Below are 20,000 nucleotides of genomic sequence, written 5' to 3' on the forward strand. Positions count from 1 at the left end.
TTTGATTGTTATTAACCCTGTCGCATCAAGTTCATTTCCTTTTTGTTCTGAAAACTGCTCTGTGGGTTGTATACCACTGAATACAATAGTGATGGCTCTATCTATGAAGGACAGATTTTTAGGAAGTGACAAGTCTTCTGCACCAGTGAAAGAACGCCAGCTTCTGTCAGGTGACTGGCCCCCCTCACACCCCCCTTGGGCTGTCCAATAATTCCACGCACAGTTCACAGCCAGTAACCCACGGCCGCTGGAGGCCTCCCGATATCAGCGGGCATCTGTCATCACGCGGCAGCTTACCTCCATGGAATCTGCCTACCCTCATAACCATCTGACCCTGAGCGCCGCTCGGATAATGTCTGTCCTCCTTTTGCAAAACACTTCAAGAAATGCTCTTGATTTTTTTGTCTTTTTTTTTTGTCAGATGCTTCCCAAAACTGCTCTGGTTATGTTTTTTTTCAGACACTGTGTGACAATCACCAGCAAAGAAACAGTACAGCTAATGACACAATAAATCCACCATCATGAGCTCCCATACCTTTATAAGAAACCATTCCGTGAGAAAGGGGCTCATGTTAAGGGTCCCTAGCACGCTCTGCTTCAGTCTCTGGGCTCCTAATGCGTCGAGTGGTATAATGGCAGGGCTGGGTATTAATATCAGGAATTGAAAAAAGCCTGGTGTATTTTTGGCCCTTTTTTTTACTCAGTCTGTGGTGTTTTTAATTGAGGGCCTGTGCGTTAGTGGGGAGGGTCGAGGCGTTGTTCCGCCGGCTCGGTGTCAGGCTCCTCCGGAGGGGTGCGCCGCTCCTGCCCGCCGCTCCTGCCCGCCGCTCTCCCACCCCTGACTCACGCAGGCACTGGGTACGGCTGGCTGGGGGGAAGTGACGGGCTCTAATTGCCCTCCGCGGAGATCTAACACCCCTGTGGAAAAAGGCAGTGAAAGGAGAGGCGAAGCCCGAGCCCCGGCTCCTGTCTTCTCCATTGTGCGAAAATAAATACATACAGTTTGTGTCCCAGGGTGTGAAATAACACACCAGGGCTGGCGGGATTTGCACTGGTCATTTCATCCCCAGCTGCAGGCCGAAAACAAAATTACTCATTGTCTATCGGGGGAGCGACGCGCAGGACGCAGGAGCCATTGTGCTCTCAAGTGGGGACCTCGCTGGGGCTTTAAGTGTGGTTTATCCAGCTGTAGCCACGCAGGAGCGCGGAGGAGCGCCGGGGGTTTTCCCAGCTGACTGCTCCTCCTGCGCCCGCATTAGGGATATTCCATCAATATCACTTCACCAGTTCATTTGGGGTGGTTTGAAATGGCCGATTTTTTTTTTTATTGCAGGAAATCATTTTAGAATTTTTTTTTTATTAGGGATATTCCATCAATATCACTTCATCAGTTAATTTGGGGTGGTTTGAAATGGCCGATTTTTTTTTTATTGCAGGAAATCATTTTAGAATTTTTTTTTATTTACTGCATCGGCACCCGAGATGTAACATGTCTGTTACAGGATTTGGCTATGTAATTCCTGTGTGCGACAAAACAGAAAATGTCATGTCATACATATATCACGAGCGCCTGTGAATTTGCACAGCTTGAAAATGTAGAGAATTTTGCTAAAGGCTGCCTTAAAATGTGTATTTTGTGGTTCCTTGCGTATGCAGACCAGAATGAAAAGACCATCATGGTGTGTTTTGTCCTCGCTGGCCCTGACGCTGACTGGAGCTGGTGTGGGTGTGAGTCCCACGGTCCCCAGCGCTCGGGCCGGAGAGGGGGATGCGTTCAGTCTGCTCTCTGTCACTCCTTGTTATTGCGGAGCGCCCTGGCGGCACCTGAGGGAATCAGAGTCGCCCGGGCTCCCCGTCACAATCTGCATAACGCTGGCTGAAGGAAGGGTCACGCCGGGCCAGCCACTGTTGAAAACCACCCCACTACTGCAAAACACTCCCAGGGACCAGTTTTTTTTTTTTTCTGTTTCTGTTTTCTATTCTTCTATTTTAGCAAATGTGTCTTTCCTTCCACATTTTTGTCTTCATGCTCTCTCTCTCTCTCTCTCTTTTTCTCCAGCCTGTCTCCATGTCTGTCTGTCTCAGACTCTCTGTTTTTCTCTCTGTGTTGCACTCCACTAAGCCTGACAAAACAAAGTGTCACCAGCATATTCCCGTCATGGTCCAAGCATCAGAGCAGCAACCTTGTGTGTGTGTGTGTGTGTGTGTGTGTGTGTGTGTTGAGCTCGGAACATGTCTGGGAGTGCGTGACAGAGGCCGCTGGTCTAGAGAGGATTTGCACAGAACAGAAATGACTGCAGAGGGACTACACACTGGGCAGTGAACAGGACACACACACACTGGGCAGTGAACAGGACACACACACACTGGACAGTGAACAGGACACACACACACTGGGCAGTGAACAGGACACACACACACTGGGCAGTGAACAGGACACACACACACTGGGCAGTGAACAGGACACACACACACTGGACAGTGAACAGGACACACACACACTGGGCAGTGAACAGATGTGTGCTAGAGGGCATTGCTCCTACGTCTTCTCAATGTTGCAGAGAGATTCAGGACCAGCTGAATAGGAACACTGTATTTTTGGTTGTAGATTTCAATTTTGTATTACATTTTTTTTTTGTGTGTGTGCATTTATTCAAATGTTATATATCAATTACAGTAATGTCTATTTTTCACCCCCTTGCCATTCCATTAGGTCTATTTTTTTAGATTTAGGTAATCTAATCTACTGAGTATGCATAAAACTCAATAAAGATGTACATTAGATATCTACCAGGCAGACACTTCTAGTGTCGTTTCGTTTCAGAAAAGGCCTTGAAAAATTACAAAAAATGTCCTATACACTACAGTACCCTTAGTCCGTTTCTTTTAGATATTTCATTTAATGTATATGTAGGAAAATCTATTGTGGTTTCAACCTTTACATAATTAAACATAATGTTATGGTTTACACGTTCCAGAATTTGCTCTTAATTGTCGGTGCTACTCTCCTAAGCTGTGTCAGCTCCCCCCCCCCCCACAAACCCATTAGTCCCCTGGATCCCCATCAGAGAGAGAGAGACTGAGGTGGAGTGAGATCCCTGTTAGACGGAGATGTCAGGATCTGAACTCAGAGATGTTCCGTGGAGTCGCAGGAGTGAATCGGGGGGGATGGTGGTGGTGGTGAGGGCAGATGCCTGCCAGACCTGCAACATAACAATTAGCATCCAGGGAATGACAGGCATGGCTGCATCATCTCTGCCACTCCGCTGGGCCCACCGCAGAGGTACCGTGTCATGTGTCATCCCTCATCCCCAAACAGGACCAGGAGCTCAGAGCAGAGAGGTTCTCGTCGCTCCGCGCGCTCATCTACATTTATCTCAACAAAGTAAGCTGTGCGTCTGGACATCCTAAGCATTTAATTCACTGCGCTGTCTCTGTAGGGCAATAACAGGCGAAAAAACCTTCATCCGTCATTATTTTTCTCCTGTCATCGGTTCCTTTTCATTGCTTTTCTTCTGTTACCTAATTCTTCTGTTATCAAATTATTCAGACCCCTTCACTTTTTTCGCATTTTGTTATGTCAGAACTAAATTATGCTAAAATCGTTTAAATTATTTTTTCCCCTCATCAATCTACAGTCTCATCACCCCATAATGACAAAGCAAAAACTGGATTTTAGATTTTTTTGCAAAATGATCAAAAAGGAAAAACTGAAATATCACATTGACACAAGCTGACATTTGACACTTGAAATTTAGCTCAGGTAGGCACCCATTACCGTTAATTATCTTTCACCAAGAACTTGATAGTCACCCTGGCTGAGCTGCAGAGAACGTGTGTGGAAAGGGGAGAAACTTCTAGAAGGATAACCATCACTGCCTGCAACACTCTGTCACACATCTGAGCTTTATTACAGAGTGGCCAAATGGAAGCCTCACCCCCATGAACGACACTGGAAAGTGATGGAATATAATTTATACCATATATTGAAGATTCAGTCTTAGGTTTGATCAGTCAGGATTCAGGTTTATTCTTGAAGAATGGCGGCCGACCACTGTGAGACAGAGACTGAGGATCCATCCTCCCTCACAGAACTTCACCTCAGCATATCTGACTTATTCCTTGAGGAACAGTCTGTTAAATACACTGATATCTAAGGGGTGTTACGTCTATTAAAATGGGGGGGGAGGTGAGACCAATGTCGCACCTCACTCCCCTGGTCAAAATCAAGTATATTCACCCAGGAACTGTTTACATCCAAATAAAAGTAACAATTATAACTAGGTATAATATCATTGAATAATTGACTATGGCATATTCTTATGACCTATGCCGGTCCCTTCAAAAGTCCGCTTGAAATTTGGAAGCCAAAAAGCACCCAAAGGACTCTCAAACTGTGAGAAATAAGGTTCAAGATGAGAAACATATTGAACTGTTTGGCCTCTAGGCTAAGCATCATGTCTGGAGAAAACCAGGCGCTTCTCATCACCTGCCCAATACCATCTCTGTTGTAAAGCATGGTGGTGTGGGCAATCATGCTGTGGGGGACTGGGCGACTGGTCAGGGTTAAGGGACAACAGAACGGAGCGAAGTACAGATATCCTTATTGAAAACCTGGTCCAGAGTGGACCTCAGACTGAGCTGAAGGTTCATCTGCTAACAGGACAATGACCCTAAGCACACAGCCAAGACGATGCAGGAGTGGACAACTCTGAATGTCCTTGAGTAGTCCATCCGCAGGCCTGACTTAAACCCAATCGAACTTCTCTGGAGAGACCTGAAAATGGCTGTCCACCGATAGTAAAATTCCAGTTTTATCCTTTTTAATAAATTGGCAAACATTTCTAAAATACTGTTTTTCCTTTGTCATTATGGGGTATTGGGTGTGGATTGAGGGGTTGAAACGAATTTAAACGATAAACTTAATTATATTCTGACTCTATTGCTGTGATCTAGGATTCTGAAAGAAGTGCTGTAAATAAAACAAGACAACCAATGATTTGATCTGAATTGGAGAGTACATTTATCCTTTAAGCCAAACACACCGAAGGCATCACGTGAGCCATGGTTCTGCACAGCACAAATGCTTTGCCTGGGATGTTTAGTGTGCGCTTGACCAGATGGTTGGTGAAGGGCCCAGGTCTGTCGGCACTGGCCACGGACCAACTAGGTCATCAATACACGCATGCGGCATGTGCGCAAGTCATCTGTTTGCTTAAAGTGGAGCGTGTCTCCTCTGTCTTTGTGTGTGTGTGTGTGTGTGTGTGTGTGCGCTTGTGTGTCTTACATATGTCCGCCTCACCTCCGTTCCCTGCCCCACTGAGATCCAAGACCTCTTGTTTTATCACTGACCAGCTGCATCTGAATCCTCTGTTTCATTTGTGTATAGTGAGTGTCTTATCTCAAAGTTAATATGGCAGTTTGATGTGTCAATATTATGTAGAAAACCCTCTTTCTAACACCTTTACAGGCACAGGCTTGAAAATATGATCTAAAGCCCATTCACTTCACTTTGAGTGTTGTGAGTGACTTTTTAGAGACCACCTCAAATAGAAATTCTGTTGAATTTCTCTTGAAAGGACAAAACGTGTGACGTGATAAACAGCATCCACAGTGTCATACCTCCGCTCGTGGGAGGGAGCTGGCAATTGCGCCTATTTTGCAGACCAAATTATACTTGTTATTGGTTAAATGACTCGGAAGGGAGCCGGTGGCTGGAGTAGATAGACCATCAGCCGTCTGAGCTAAATGTGCACTGGTCGTGTTTGTAGCAGGCTAAAGGTGTAGCATCGCCACGCTAATGACATGCAAAAGGAAGTGTCCCCCTGCCAGAGGGCTCGGGTAGTGGCCCCCGTCTCCTCGCTCACGCTTGACCTCCCCCGTGTTGGCCTGACAGAGGCTCTTTGTGTACACAGAGGCAGCCCCTCGCGGGTCACCAAAGAAACATTAATATTTCTCAGCAGGATGGAGGGGAGGTGAAGGGGTGGGGGGGTGAAGGGGTGGGGGGGTGCGGGAGAATCAGGGGTGCAGTGCATTACCTAGCCATTTTCATCCCAATCCAGCCCCACCCCGGCACAATTTACTCCTCACTCTTCGCTTTTATTTTCATATCATAACGCACAATCACACACATATTTTTAATTGCCACTTTGTTCAATTCAACTCCCTCCACCACCACCGCCGCCCCCCCCCCCCCCCCCACCTTCATTGGAAGGAGAATTAAAAATAGGAGAGCTTTGTTAGGAATCTCATTAGCCAACTCTCGAATATTGTTATCTCAGCCATATTGTGATGGTGACTGACGGCAGTCTGTTATTACTGTCAGTTGAAATGAGGCATAACAGACAAAGATTGACTGACAGGCTGTGATAATGGCTCCACGGCGAACATGAAGTACCTAATTGGCTTTGGAGCGGAGCGGAGCGGAGCAGAATGGGGTTGGCTGAGAACAGGGAAGAAGGGGCTCGAGAGTTCATAACCAACGGGAGCGAGTTAAGCAAGTTGGAGCAGTATGGATGGACTCCCTCCCATGCAGAGTGTGTGTGTGTGTGTCAATGCCCTAATATCAGTGTCATGCTAAAAATGATATGTGAAATGATGTTATTAGTTTCCAGGGGGAAGTTTACGTCTTCAGAAGATCAGAGGGTAGATTTGTGTGTTTGATGTGATGATCATTTGCAATGGAGCTGTGTGTGTGTGTGTGTGTGTGTGTGTGTGTGTGTGTGTGTGTGTGTGTGTGTGTGTGTCTGTGTGTGTGTGTGTGTGTGTGTGTGTATGCCCTTGCCCTGATATCTCATGCATGATTCTTAATAATTGCAGCTCATTTTTGATCCCTTTTCTCTGAACATCAGTCATAACCCCGACCGGCCTGATAACGCACCACGACAAGCTTTCTCTCCTCCATGATGCCATTGTGGCGATTGGATCAAACAGGAGGGCCTCTCTCAAAGGGCTGCTTCTGCCCAGTGTGACTGCTGCTGAAACTACATATCAGGAGTCCTGATCCCTTCCCTTCCCTTCCCTTCCCCATCCCCACATGCACCTGCCCCTGCCCCTGCCCCTGCCCCTGCCCCTGCCTAGGCCACTGGTGGGGGTGGATATCAAAGCTCCACGGCTGGGGAAGGGTGGAAGGGGGGGGGGGGGGGGTGGATGGAGCTCCTGCCTCCTGAAGAGGATTAGTGCGTCTCCCAGGGAGAGCAGAGGGAACGTGGAGTGAACACCTGCCATGGTGTCAATAGAGTGGCTGCGGAGCACCGCAATCAGACACAGCACGCCAGGCCCAACAGGAAAGGCAGGCGCTTGGGGGTGGGGGTGGGGTTGGGGTTGGGGGGGTATGATGAAGGTTTTTCGGGGGTGGGGTGGGGTGTGTGCGTGTGCGTTTGTGCGTGCGTCAGTATGTGCGTGTGCGTGGGTCTGTGTGTTGGGGTACAGTAATTGCCCTAGGGTTTTGGTGGACCATTTTAAAAATGACTTGCACATCTTTTCAGGACCGTAAATAGGAGATTATTAAAATCCTCTATAAGTGATTAGGCGAGAGAAGTCTAATTTCCACTTCAGGACATTCTTCCTTATTGTTTCTTGGACAATGACAGAAAAATGACAAGGGGCAAAAGAACTGCTATTCTTTCTGGCTCCTTTGTCACTTTCAAAAGATGTTTAGGCATCTGTCACCCCACTGTAATTACTCCGAGATCCGTCACTTTCTCATAACACTGGAGTAATCAATCTCCATTATGCCCAGTTTCACACTTGCAATAATGATCTTTTGGAGGATAAAAAAGATCTCATAACCTCCTATCAATGCCTCAGCAGTTCCATCACATTGTCTCAGTGCTGGCACATAATGACCGTCCATGACACTCTTGAAAGACTTCCTTGACCTCGTGGAGAGGCTTACCCCCTTCCAGTCTCTCGCCCCCTCTCTCCTCCGTCACCTGGGTTGCCGTGGCGATTGTCTTTCTGTCTTTCACAAGTGCCATCTTATCACCTCCCGTCCTTCATCCCCTGCTAATACGTGCACCCCTCTTCAACTTCGTCTTGAGCTAAATGGAGACCTGTCATTAAGGGTCCTTCTCCACTGAGGAAATGGTGGCAAGGGGGAAGGCTACGAGGGGAACGTTGATCTCCTACACAGAGAATCAACTGAAGGAGCAATGGAAGAGTTTGGCCTTTCTTTTGCACAAAACTCGAGAGGGTTTTGTCCTTAAGTGGGGGGCCAGTGGCAAACACACTGAAGGGTCTGAGGTACACGGCACTGACATCCCGTCAAAGTGCTATTCGACTATTCAGTGAATATCTTCTTAAGTCGCCTTTACAGCTTAATTTTCTGACTCTTTGAACTTCCCTTGTTCCGTGTCTCTCTCATTCGCCTCTTCCCTCAGTGCTCTCTATCAGTGCTCAGTGATCTCTATGAGACAATGACAGTTGAACAAAGTAGGCGGATGTTTGACAGAAGAATGTGCGTCTTCTATTCAATTTGTACCGATTGTCTAAAGTCTTAAATTCGTTTTTTTCAGAGACTTAGACAAAGATGGAAAGACCCACTGTTCACCTTCCAAAGTGCTGTTATGTTTGTGCATTTTCAAACTCAAGCGCTTGTCCGACTTGATGAATCCTCAATCAAAACCTGAACAAGTTTCTTTCCTCCGCTCACCAGCACCTAAAGCGTCACCTCTTGTCACCTTCTCCTCACTTTCCCGCTTCGGAAAAGTTCAACCTGTTCGTCAGACTGAGAGATTAGTTTGGACTCTGCTGAAACCGCAAAGAGCTGCAAGCTGGGAACGAGGAAGAGGAGGTGGAGAAACAGGAGGAGGAGGTGGAGGAGGGCAACTGTCAGTACACACATTACCAAGGTTACGGACAGGTGATGAGAGCGCGTGACGGAGCGACCCCTAATCACAGTGTTTTTCATGAGTGGACGCCGTCTCGTTACTGCCTTAATTAAGATTCCCATCAGCCTTCGCCGCCTCTTCTGCTGTTTTGACAGAGGCTGTTAGACGTCTATCTTTTATCATCGCCTGGCTTGCGCTACGGTCTTTTCAGACGCAGCCTACCTCTCTGTCTCGTATTGATTTGCAGGCGCTCTCCTCAGTACCCCTCGCTTCTCTTTATTTACCCAATCTGACCAGGGCTTCGACACAAAGCTGGAAAGAGATATGATTACTGCCAATTATGGAGCTCTGCGGATGTCAGTGCGCTAAATAGCTGGAATATTGACAGAATGCTAAAATGCCAAAACATCATCATCATCATCATCATTGCCATCATCCGCCAAGCAAGAGGCTATTTCCCACCTCAGCCCCACCTCCATCAGTGGTCCAATCCCCAGAGCCAGTGCAGTCCAATGGGGCAGGGATCAAGAGGGCGCGAGTCAAGAGGCCTCTGATTGAGCTCGCCTCCCCAAAACAGAAAGCCTCTCTCTCTCGCTCCCTGACAGCACAATCAATCCAGAGTTGTGTATTGATTGGCCAATATCACAGTTGCTTTCTAATGAAAGGGTAGGGATGAGAGAGAGCGAGAGAGAGAGAGGAAAGAGAGAGAGAGGAGAGAGAGAGGAGAGAGAGTGAGTGAAGGAGAGAACTTGGGGACGGAGAGAGGGAGGGCTAGAGTGTCGAGTGAGAGGGCTGGAATTACCTTTCGATTTGCTCTGGGGTCTACTACTGTTGGGACTCTCATTTTGCTTCGCCACCTTTCTCTCTCTCTCTCTCCCCCTCCCTCCCTCTCTCCCCCTCACACCCCTCATCCCCCTCCTGATCAATACTGCATCATCCAGTGTGGGGCCGGTAATTACACCAATCTCCCCCCCCCCAACATACACACACCCTCTCATCTTCCCCCTCCACCCCTCCCAAACCAGCACAGAGATCCAAACACCGACATGGGGGGACAGGAGGCTGGGGGGGGGGGAAAGGTCATGCAAAAATCAAGCCGGTGGAGCTGAAGGTGACGGGTGAAGAAAGGATCCCCCCCCCTTTGGCTCGGCCGTGTGGCGGGGCGAGTGCTTAGCCGAGGCGCCGTTTTTTTTTTTGTTTAATTACTGTAATTTTCCACCCAAGCCGGTGAGTGAGCTGATGGAGTGAGGCACTCTCCTCCCCGCTGTTCCTGACGGGGTCTGATGGGCCTTCAAATTACGCATTGACTCGGCCCATTTCCTTCCCCACTCAGTGTTTAGCACTAATAATCTGCAGTCGCCTCTCTCTCTCTCTCGCTCTCTCTCTCTCTCGCTCTTCTGTGTCTGTCTTTCTCTCTCTCTCTCTGTCTGTCTGTCTGTCTGTCTGTCTGTCTGTCTGTCTGTCTGTCTGTCTGTCTGTCTGTCTGTCAGTCAGTCACTCTCTCTCTCTCTCTCATCCCATCACTACAACCCATCACACTTCAAACAAACAAATTCGCACACACACACACACACACACACACACACACACACACACACACATTCCCCCGCTACCTCTCAGTCCCTGATGTTGAAGTGGTAATTACCCCGTGTGAAATCCCCACTGCTATCACAGCTGTCTGGCCCCATCTCTCTGCCCAGGTCAGCCTGGCCACGGCTTAGCTGCTAAGCCACTGGTCATGATGTGGACAGCCACTCTTTTTAATCCCTTTCCCTAAAATAAGATAACCTAATGAGCACCAACTGCCTGATTAGATGATTATGTCAAAAAGCTCAATCCACGCTGATCACAGTGCATTTTTTTTTTTGTATGGCTACAAGGTTCTCCTTGCACTGGTTGTTGTGGTGGCGGGTTATAATGTTTGTTGTGATGGGCAGAATCACATTTTGGCTTAACTCTGATAAGTAAGGGAACCAGTACAACTTTGTCAGCGGAACTAATTACGTGAAGCTGATGCTGCAGTCTGCCTTTGTTTTTTTCCATAAAGAAGTGAATGCAGAACTTTTGAAAGTTCAGAAGAGATGTGGTGACGAGGAGGACAGGTGTTATCATGCTCCACTGTTCCCTGCATCACTATGTGCTTCATTAGGCATCGACATGCCGAGATATTTTCAGCCGTACTTCACCTTCACCATCCTCTCCTTCCAGCACGGGGGCTCGTTAATTGTCTGATGAACTTTTCTCCTCCTCCACTATTGCCGTTCCACAGTGAAACACACACAAGTGGGGAAGAGAGAGCGGATGGCAAAACACTACAGTATTGTATTTCTTGTGCTGTTTTTTTTTTTTGTGTGTGGCTCTGGTTTGTGTCTCGGTGCTGCCGTGGCACAGGGGCGGCTCTGAGATTGGAATGTTATGCATCGGTGGCCACACCAGCAGCCTCCAACTGTTCCCCCCACCACAGCCCCGCGCGGCGACGCAGGGACAGACACATAACCCGCTAAACTGAGGGTGCGACTTCACAGTTTGCCTGAAAGGCCTGCGGTGAGAGGGAAACGGCTTCACTGACAGCTTTTTTTTTTTGGGACGGGGGTGGGGGGGGGAAGGATGGGGGGAAGGATGGGGGGGTTCAGCTGCTCTTTTCTGCAAAGTGCTCTGTGGTTTGCTGTGGCATGGTGTGGTCTGTAGTTCAACCCAGAGAATCTGTGAAATGGCTTCATCCATTCGTCCATTTGGTTCTCCCCCCCCCCTGCATACCCACTGAGATGCCAGGGCGCCGGAAGAAAAAACTATAGCTCTTTGCAAAACAGGCTCGAAAGATCCGCACCGGTTTCGACGTCTTGCATCTTTTTTTCGCTCCGGCACGGGACGAGAACAACAACCAAAAAAAAGAGGCCTTTGCTGCGTTTTCTCCAAACGAATCGATGTGCTATTTCTCCTGGCATCTCCCTCTCAGAGGGCAGGGGTGCCGGGGAGGGACGGCCAGGAGGAGAGCCTGATGAAGGGGCTCGGCTGTCAGCCCCGGCAGGGCCCTCTGACAGGTTGATGGTGGCCTTTCAGTGCTCCCCTCTGAGAACAACAGGCCTGGGATGAGTTATTGACTTGTGTGTATATCACGCTGCTTTTCTGAGCCAACGTGTACCTCCCTTGTCACTATGAATAATTGATTTTACACCATGATTGGCTGATTGAAAAAAAATAAGGAGAAAACAAACAAAGTAAAAGAGGTATTATTTGTTTGTTTATATTTTGCAGACAGAACTTTACTTTTCGATTTATTTCACCGAAGCAATTTTCTCTTCTAGTTTTCTTTTACACAGAAGTACCTTAATCATTTAACAGACACTTTTAGGCAAAGTTGCTTACTGTACAGTGCGTACACAGAGGCATACTTTCATCAGTATTAATGCTCCTTGGTGTTCTATACTACATTTGAGCTACAGGTACACTATATGAGTATGTTTAGTGTATGATTCATGTTCATCTCTGTCTCATTGAAATTATCTGCAGAGTTTTTACTGTGCTGGGACATTTTTAACAGAGCTGCGGTTGACTGCAAACAAATAAACAGCAGAAAGACAACATGGCCTCTGAATGGACCTTATTTGTCTTCCAAAGCTGGAGTGGGCTGAGGCAGGGAGGATGGAGAATGTCACAGCAAAGGAGATCCTTAGTCTGACTGGGAGAGAGCGGGCGAAGGCCAAAGAGAAGGTATGTTATATCTTAACATGGATATTTTACTCACAAGCTGAAACCCTTAATAATGAAGAGCAAAGCCAAAATGCAGATCAAATCCTACACAATCCGCATTGTAGCATAACTCTTAAACGCCATCTATATCGTTATTTAAATGTTATAGCTTATAACTCGTACTCAAATTTGGTGCTACTTGGTGTTCAACACACCTTACTAATATTCAGAATTGAGACCTTTGCATAAAGGAAGTGGTAAAAGTCAGTGGTATCTTTCTCTGGATCATACGGCAGACTTCAGTACATGTTACGCTCTGTAAGGGAGCTGGGTGTTAGCTAAAGCAGCCAGCACAGGCTCAGCCCAATTAACACTCCAGCCCTTAACTCTAACTCACCAATGCGGAAAAAAGAGACACCTGCCTCGCGTTCAACTCTGCCAGGAAAACCTTTGGAGGTTGTGCAGCTTTCGCGGAAAACCAGCCCGCACTTTGACGAGTCCGCCATGAGTCCCCCCTCATCTGATTGTGTGGCGAAGTGTTTTGTTTGTGCTCGGAGTGAGCCGAAGGACAAATGGAGAAGCATTGAGCGGGGGAGGCCCTGTTGATCCTAGACGTCTCTCCTATGAATGTGGAGGCGTTCATTAGCCCCTGGCCACTCTCTCTCTCTCTCTTTCTCTCTCTCTCTCTCTCTCTCTCCCTCTTTCTCTCTTTCTTTCTCTTTTGCTCTCTGTTTCTTTCCGTTTCTCTTCCGCTCTGCTTCATTGACTCCATACACGCGCGCTCACAGCCGTGCACAAGAGCCCCAGTCTGAAACGTAAGCATTCTGGCCCCGTCACGTAAGCCCCCCGAACCTGGGCGCTCACAATGTGCTCACTGGTCTCCAAAAGAGTTGTGCAGATCATGAATTCACAATCGCTAAATTAAGAGCCCATTACGAAAGGCTGTTGCGTGTCAAGCGCTGATGAGACCTCCTCGTCTGGGTTGTGTCTTTGTTTATTGTTTTTTCCGATCGGACTTCAAAAATGTCTCTCCGCATAATAAGTGCTGCCTTTGCTGTTCAGTGATGTAACGCAGCCGTTTGGGGAAAAAAAGATCTATTCACTTGTGGGATCATTTTATTATCACTTAACAAAGGCTTACAGACATAGTCAGTTCCGCATGGGTTGTTAGAAGGGGGGGGGAGAAAAATAATCTGCCCATGTTCAGGTCATGTTCACAGGAAAAAGATCCTCTCCATATCAGTCCATCTTCTCATCAAGAGTCAAGAACGCTTCAGGATGAAGCACTGGCACACTTAATACTGCTTGCACAGACACACACACACACACACGCGCACATGTACACTCACACGTAAACACATACACACACTCACTTGAACACGTACACAAACACGGACACACTGACCCATTCCCTCACCCATTCACACTGGCCACTCTCCTGTCTCTCATGATAAGCTTTTCACAGTTTATTATGGGTTGGCTCTGCCACGTATAATAGGTGTGAGAGAGAGTCCTTCGACCTCCCTCCTAGTGCATTCTCTCCTTCACTCCCTGTCTCTCTGTGTACGTCTTCTCTCTCTCTCTCTCTCTCTCTCTCCCTCTCTCTCTCTCCCTCTCTCTCTCTCTCTCTCTCTCTCTCTGTCTCTCTCTCTCTCTCTCTCTCTCTGTCTCTCTCTCTCTCTCTCTCTCTGTCTCTCTCTCTCCCTCTCTCTCTCTCTCTCATTCTCTCTCTCTCTCTCTCTGTCTCTCTCTCTATCTCTGTCTCTCTCTCTCTCTCTATCTCTCTCTCTCTCTCTGTCTCTCTCTCTCTATCTCTCTCTCTCTCTCTCTCTGTCTCTCTCTCTCTCTCTGTCTCTCTCTCTCTCTGACACACACTCTCAGGCGCAGGCTCAGATTAAGGAGCTGGAAGATTGTCTCCGAAAGCACCAGCAGCAGCTCTCCATCCTGGGCCGAATGGCGGAGGCGGACTCGTCCAGGCCGCCCGGCAGCACGTGGCCACTGTCTCAGGGCCCCTCGCTGCCCCAGGGCCTCCAGCTCAAGGTAGAGCCAGATGCACCACACACACGTCTGCTGCTCCAACACGGGTGTGCACAGAGGCCTGCCACACGTATCTATCGGAATAAGGTGTCTCATCTACAGGCTCGAAAGCTCTAAAGCTCTCAAAGCTCTCTTTTCTGCTTCTGGCGTGCCCTAAAGCTGAGACTGTATGAACATCTAAGCAGAAAGTAGGAATTATAGCAGCATATCTAACCGCAGCATAACCATTTCACCAAAATATGCTAGTTAGCATGTTAGCAAGCTTTTATCAGCCAAAACTCATTACTGTTGCCTTAAGAGAAATTATAATTTTTTAAGGGATTTGCCATGGCTACCTCGGGCGGCTCTGTGGAACCAGAGGCACCAAAAGAATGTCAGTGGTGTTACAGGTTTACTGTCAGGGTGTGGAGAAGCGCTCTTTGATGCCACCGGTGGTGTTTAAGCAGGAGCATATCAGACAAAACTGGACCGGTCCTGCTGTGCTGTGCCATTTTCCAGGAGACATCTTTGTCTGCCTCTGTCAGTGTGTGCGTGTGAATGTGTGTGTGTGTGTGTGTGTGTGTGTGTGTGTGTGTGTGTGTGTGTGTGTGTGTGTGTCTGTGTGTGTGTGTGAATGTGTGTGTGTGTGCGTGTGTGTGTGTGTGTGTGTGTGTGTGTGTCTTTGTGTGTGGTGTGTGTCCTCACCAAACTCAGCGGGGTCCAGGTGGGTTCAGGAGGGTGTCTGTGGGGGAGGGTGCTGTCACATCCCCCACCCTCCACATTCACTCTGGCAGCCACAAGTGGCTCAGCTGAGGCCTGGCTGGCTCCCTGACCTGGCTGGAGGCCTGAGAAAAGAACTGTGACACTTTTCTTTGAGGTGTGGTGTTATGAACGGAGTGAGTGAATAATTAGAAATACTGTATGTATGTATGTATGTATGTATAAGACAAACAAACAGACAGATACATGTTGATGTGGATATAGATATAGAGATGGATACAAAAATGTTTTATGTATAATCACTTTCCAAAAATAACACAGGTGACTGATGCTGTAAATATACTGACCACACAAAGTCCCTGATGTTAATACCATGTGAGGGAGTTCTGTGTTTGCGCATTCATGAGGAGGTCACGGCCTCATCAACTCTGTCAGGACGACCGCCCACCGACAGTCGCAGCCCTCTTTACCTAGTCCTGGCTCCGTCAGTGCCCTTCCAGTGTCTAATCCCTCCTGACTGGCTCCAAAGGAGGGTGATCGGGCTACAGCGAACCCCTCTGACAGACACGCAGGGGAGTGTTAATGTGGGGGGGAGGCCGGCAGGTGGGCTTATCAAGAGGTGTCGGCTGCCCTCCGCCAAAAAAACACTCCACCGCCATTCACACGTCGCACAGGCACGGCATTCTGGGAATATTGAGCCACCTAGTTGTGTGTGTGTGTGTGTGTGTGTGTGTGTGTGTGTGTGTGTGCGGAGGGTGTGTGCGGTGGGGAGCTTCAGACCCAAACCTGGTGCACAGGCACATATGCAGCACCATCCAAGGCCAAGGGATGTTGGCATCAAAATAAAGGCCCTGCTTTGCTGGGGTAGACTATGGTCTCTAGTGCATGAGTTCACTCGTGCCTGTGTTCTTGTGAAGAGTGTATCGTATATACTGTATAAATATATGAAACTATATATATCAGAAATGTTTATATAGTTTTACCCAAAGACACATTTTTATGTTTTATTTAAATTCAGTCCTAAAATCCACTGCTGCTCGCGTAATTGTATAACAGACTGTTTCCTTAATAAGTAAAATCACTGCCACATAGATATGTGTTATTAGTGGCATAGTAAAGATGTTAACCCACTCCACATCGCGCTCTGGTTCATCCGTATGAAGTGTTGTGGTGAGACTCTCAGGGCTTTCCCCTGTGCAGGTCCACCAGCCGGGCCGAGACTCAGGACACACACTGGTGTTTGTGAACCGCGTGGAGCTGGAGAAGGGCTGCGAGGCAGACGAGGAGCGCATGATGAACAGAGTGAGTGGACTCAGCTCTCTCTCCACTCAGCGCATCGCTAGCACTGGCAGGCTGTCCGCATTAGCTCTGTATATGTTGCCATTTTAAACCGTGCAATTTAGTTTCTTTATTCTCCACTTGTCATTTTTTTGTATAAGATAAATTGAAAATATTGTAGGAGATTTATACGGTTAGCACATAATATTCTACTTTTAGTACACTGTTTAGTGTTTATATAGGTTTTTTTTTTTCAGTCTCCAGAGGAAAATGATGCTATCTATACTAAGGGAATTTGGCAATGTCACATTTTATAATAGTTTTGTGTCTGGATTAGAGCACAGCTTGTAGTGTAGTAAGAAACATAGGCTGTTGTGGCTTTGGAGAGGGTTATCTGATCAAGCCATATGCACTGTTGGGTTTTGCTGCGAGAGAAGCAGAGAGGTCACACCCTCGAAGCTGATCCTCTATCTCCCCCTGCTGGCCAGAGTGTGCAGCCGCTGGTCATGTCATGCTGCCGTGACTTCCATTCTCCGTGTGACATTGCTGAGTGTCCCAGTGACAACTCTCAAAACATGTATCACAAGCTGTGACTCTCTCTCTCTCTCTCTCTCTCTCTCTCTCCTCCTGTTTTCTTCCCTCTCTTCCCTGCATGCTCTCCTCTGAACATATCCCTCGCTTGGTGGGATATATCTGGTGGGCAGGCAGGAATGTCTTTATAGTCTTCACTTTCTCTTGTGTTTTTTATTGAGGTTGTTGAAAAAGCAAAAGGCACCCGTGTAGAAAGTCATGCCACTGCGTGTCTGTTGCAGCTCCTGCAGATAATCCACCGCAGGCTGGGGGCTGGAGCCGTGGGCCTCTCCCCTGCCTGGGTGTACGATGAGTGGGGCGAGGCTGTCCGCAGCCCCCTCCACCTCCAGAACGGCCAGAGGGTATGGGTGTCCTATGGGGAAGACCACAGGTTAGCCATCTCTCTCTCTCACCCCTCTCTCTCTCTCTCTCTCTCTCTCTCTCTCTCTTTTTCTCCCCCCCTCTCTTTATCCCTCCTTCTTAGAGCAACTGCCATGCATCAGTTTGTTTCCTCTCCTCCTGACAGTTGGGGTCCACACTGTTTCACCCTGTTTTTTTTGTGGAAGTGAAAAGAATGGCTTAAAAACCGATAGTTCAGACAGTTCTCTCTCTCTCTCTCTCTCTCTGTCTTGCCTAAGTGGCGGTGCCGTGATTGTGGCGGAGGCTCCCTCTCTTCATGTCTGAGTAGTCACTGTAATGATTGCAGATGGGCTCGCTGCAGGGGGTCCCCAGACCCAGAGGCCTGTCATTGTGGTGGAGGGGGCAGCCCTGACCCGCCACGGAGCCTCCATCTCACCCCCATCACCACCTCCCCTCATGCCACCGCGCAGTCATTGAAAACTAGATTTGAGGCAAAATTGCACATATTTGCAATTTTATTTATTTTCTTATTATTTTATTTTATTTTGCCGCTCTGTCGCTCTGAGCCATCCCCATGCTACTAGATTTTTATTTAATTTTTTTTAAAGAAGAAGAAGAAGAAGTAATAATTATGTCCAAATTGGGCTGGACAACTTTGTGCTTTTAAAGAGAAAGTTCTGGAGCCTGCTTAGCCTGGCTGCCTGGCTGTGCACTCACAGATTTGATTGGGTGTAATTTGGTGAGGGAGAGGGGTGTTGTGGTGGGAGGTGGGGGAAGAGAAAGTCATTTAGCCATGCTGATGGTTCACCCTAGGGATGGGTAGTATTCAACAGGGATTAATGATGATATGCTTATTGACTGGAATTAATGTCTCACAGTTTTCAACACATAGCCCTAACAAACAGAGAGGGGGGACTGTATGTCTGCAGGAGGGGAGACAGGATAGGATGTGAAATTGCTGAAACACAGCTGCTTCCAACATATTTATCACTTCAAATATCTCTGGGTCTCATTCGCTTCTGTGTTCATTTGCACCTTCGCATGTGTTGTGGCCTCACACGTTATTGAACAACAAACTCATAAAAACAAAATAGATGAGCTTCTGTTTCAATCACGACTAAAAATTTGTTTTCGACATGAAGTAATGTAAATTATGAAATGGAAATATGCATAATGATGTATATTGTTCCAGTAATGCAACACATACAGACTCATAATTGAATTCATGTGTATATAAATGTATAACTACATTTTAAAAAGCTGCACATTTGGCTGCCTTGGTTCTTGTGTACAATTTGTTATTGAATGATGTAGTACGTTTGATAAGGGTGGTAGTATGAGGACAAGTTGTTTTGATGTCGCTGAGCTGTTGCTGAGATGTTGCTTTCTTCTTAGAACATCATGTTGGCCATCATGTTGAGATACGTCACTTTCATAGTCCATTGCACTCAATCTATTGTCACGCTGTTAACAGCAAGTGTGAGCTTGATCAGAATCCCAGAGATATCCCACACAAAAGCGTAAAAGAAAGCTTTTTTGACATGATGGCGGAAGACACTGCTGCTGCTGCTGCTCTGGCTGCTACTGTGAGTGACAGCTCAAAACTAGGCTGCAAGGTGGGGTGTCTGTCTGAAGTGCGCTGCGGGACGAGCTGAGGGGCTCTGGGGGGGGGGCGCTGCTCCCACTGAGGCAGTGTGGAGTCGGGCGAGGGGTGTGTGTGTGTGTGTGTGTGGGGGGGGGGTTGGTAGTGCGGGGGGCAAGGGTAGCTAAGAGAAAGAGGCCCCAAGTGAGCAGCTGTGAGGAGGCCTCCCCCCTGTCCCTGTCCCATAGCCTCCAGTCCAGCTGGCCAGCCATCCATGAAGCATTAGCAAGTGTTTGTCCCTGAGCACCGGGTGGGGGAGGTGGGGGGGGGGGGTCTGGCCTCGCTTCTCCTGCCTGAACTGCAGAGCCAACCTCACGACGTGTCGCCGTGGTCACAGCACAGCGAGTGACCTTTCTACCCCAATGAGATTTATTTCTGAAGGACTGTGCAAAATTAATTTAATAAACCAACTGCTTATTCCAAGTGCATTTAAGTCCCCTGTCCATGGCCGAAGTCCACTGCTGATCAGTGTAGTTTAGTGTTCCTGTGGAGGCCGGGACCAGACTCTCCTGAGTCGCAGATGAAAACCCCTTGCCATTGTGATGGGCAGTGACCTTTTGACCTGTGCAAGACCCCTCTCCATGACACGTCAGGGGTGGTGGACTGTCATCCTCGGGCCCAGGCATCTGTAGCTCAGTAGGTCTGAAGGGGGGGAAGGGTGTCTCTGGAAAGCTCCCCTTGATAACGCGCTGCTTCCCTGGCCTAAACCTGCAGCCTCATTGTGCCTGGTGTCAGATCAGCAAATTCTCCGCCACGGGGGGCTTGCGGGGTTAAACTCATTTCCCCGCCAACAATGAGCAGCACTAAATGCAGCGCTAAATACAGCGCTCAGTGCAACCAGGCCACCTCTCCTCAATGCAGGAAGGAGACGTAGAAGGAGCAGGTGGGGGGGG

The 20,000-nt window shown here is 48.1% G+C and overlaps 1 protein-coding gene across 1 annotated transcript in view; it reads left to right on the plus strand.

Moving 5' to 3' along the window:
- Positions 1–18,569, plus strand: part of LOC116219760 (doublecortin domain-containing protein 1-like) — a 37,632-nt gene extending 19,063 nt beyond the window's left edge. The window contains exons 6-9 of the mRNA XM_042707435.1: positions 12,450–12,542; positions 14,403–14,561; positions 16,458–16,559; positions 17,348–18,569. Of these exons, the coding sequence (XP_042563369.1) occupies positions 12,450–12,542; positions 14,403–14,561; positions 16,458–16,559; positions 17,348–17,674 (681 nt within the window). The 3' untranslated portion in view covers positions 17,675–18,569. The remainder of the gene's footprint in view (positions 1–12,449; positions 12,543–14,402; positions 14,562–16,457; positions 16,560–17,347) is intronic.
- Positions 18,570–20,000: the final 1,431 nt, after the last annotated feature.

The sequence above is a fragment of the Clupea harengus genome, chromosome 3 (assembly GCF_900700415.2).
Source record: "Clupea harengus chromosome 3, Ch_v2.0.2, whole genome shotgun sequence".
Lineage (NCBI taxonomy): Eukaryota > Metazoa > Chordata > Actinopteri > Clupeiformes > Clupeidae > Clupea > Clupea harengus.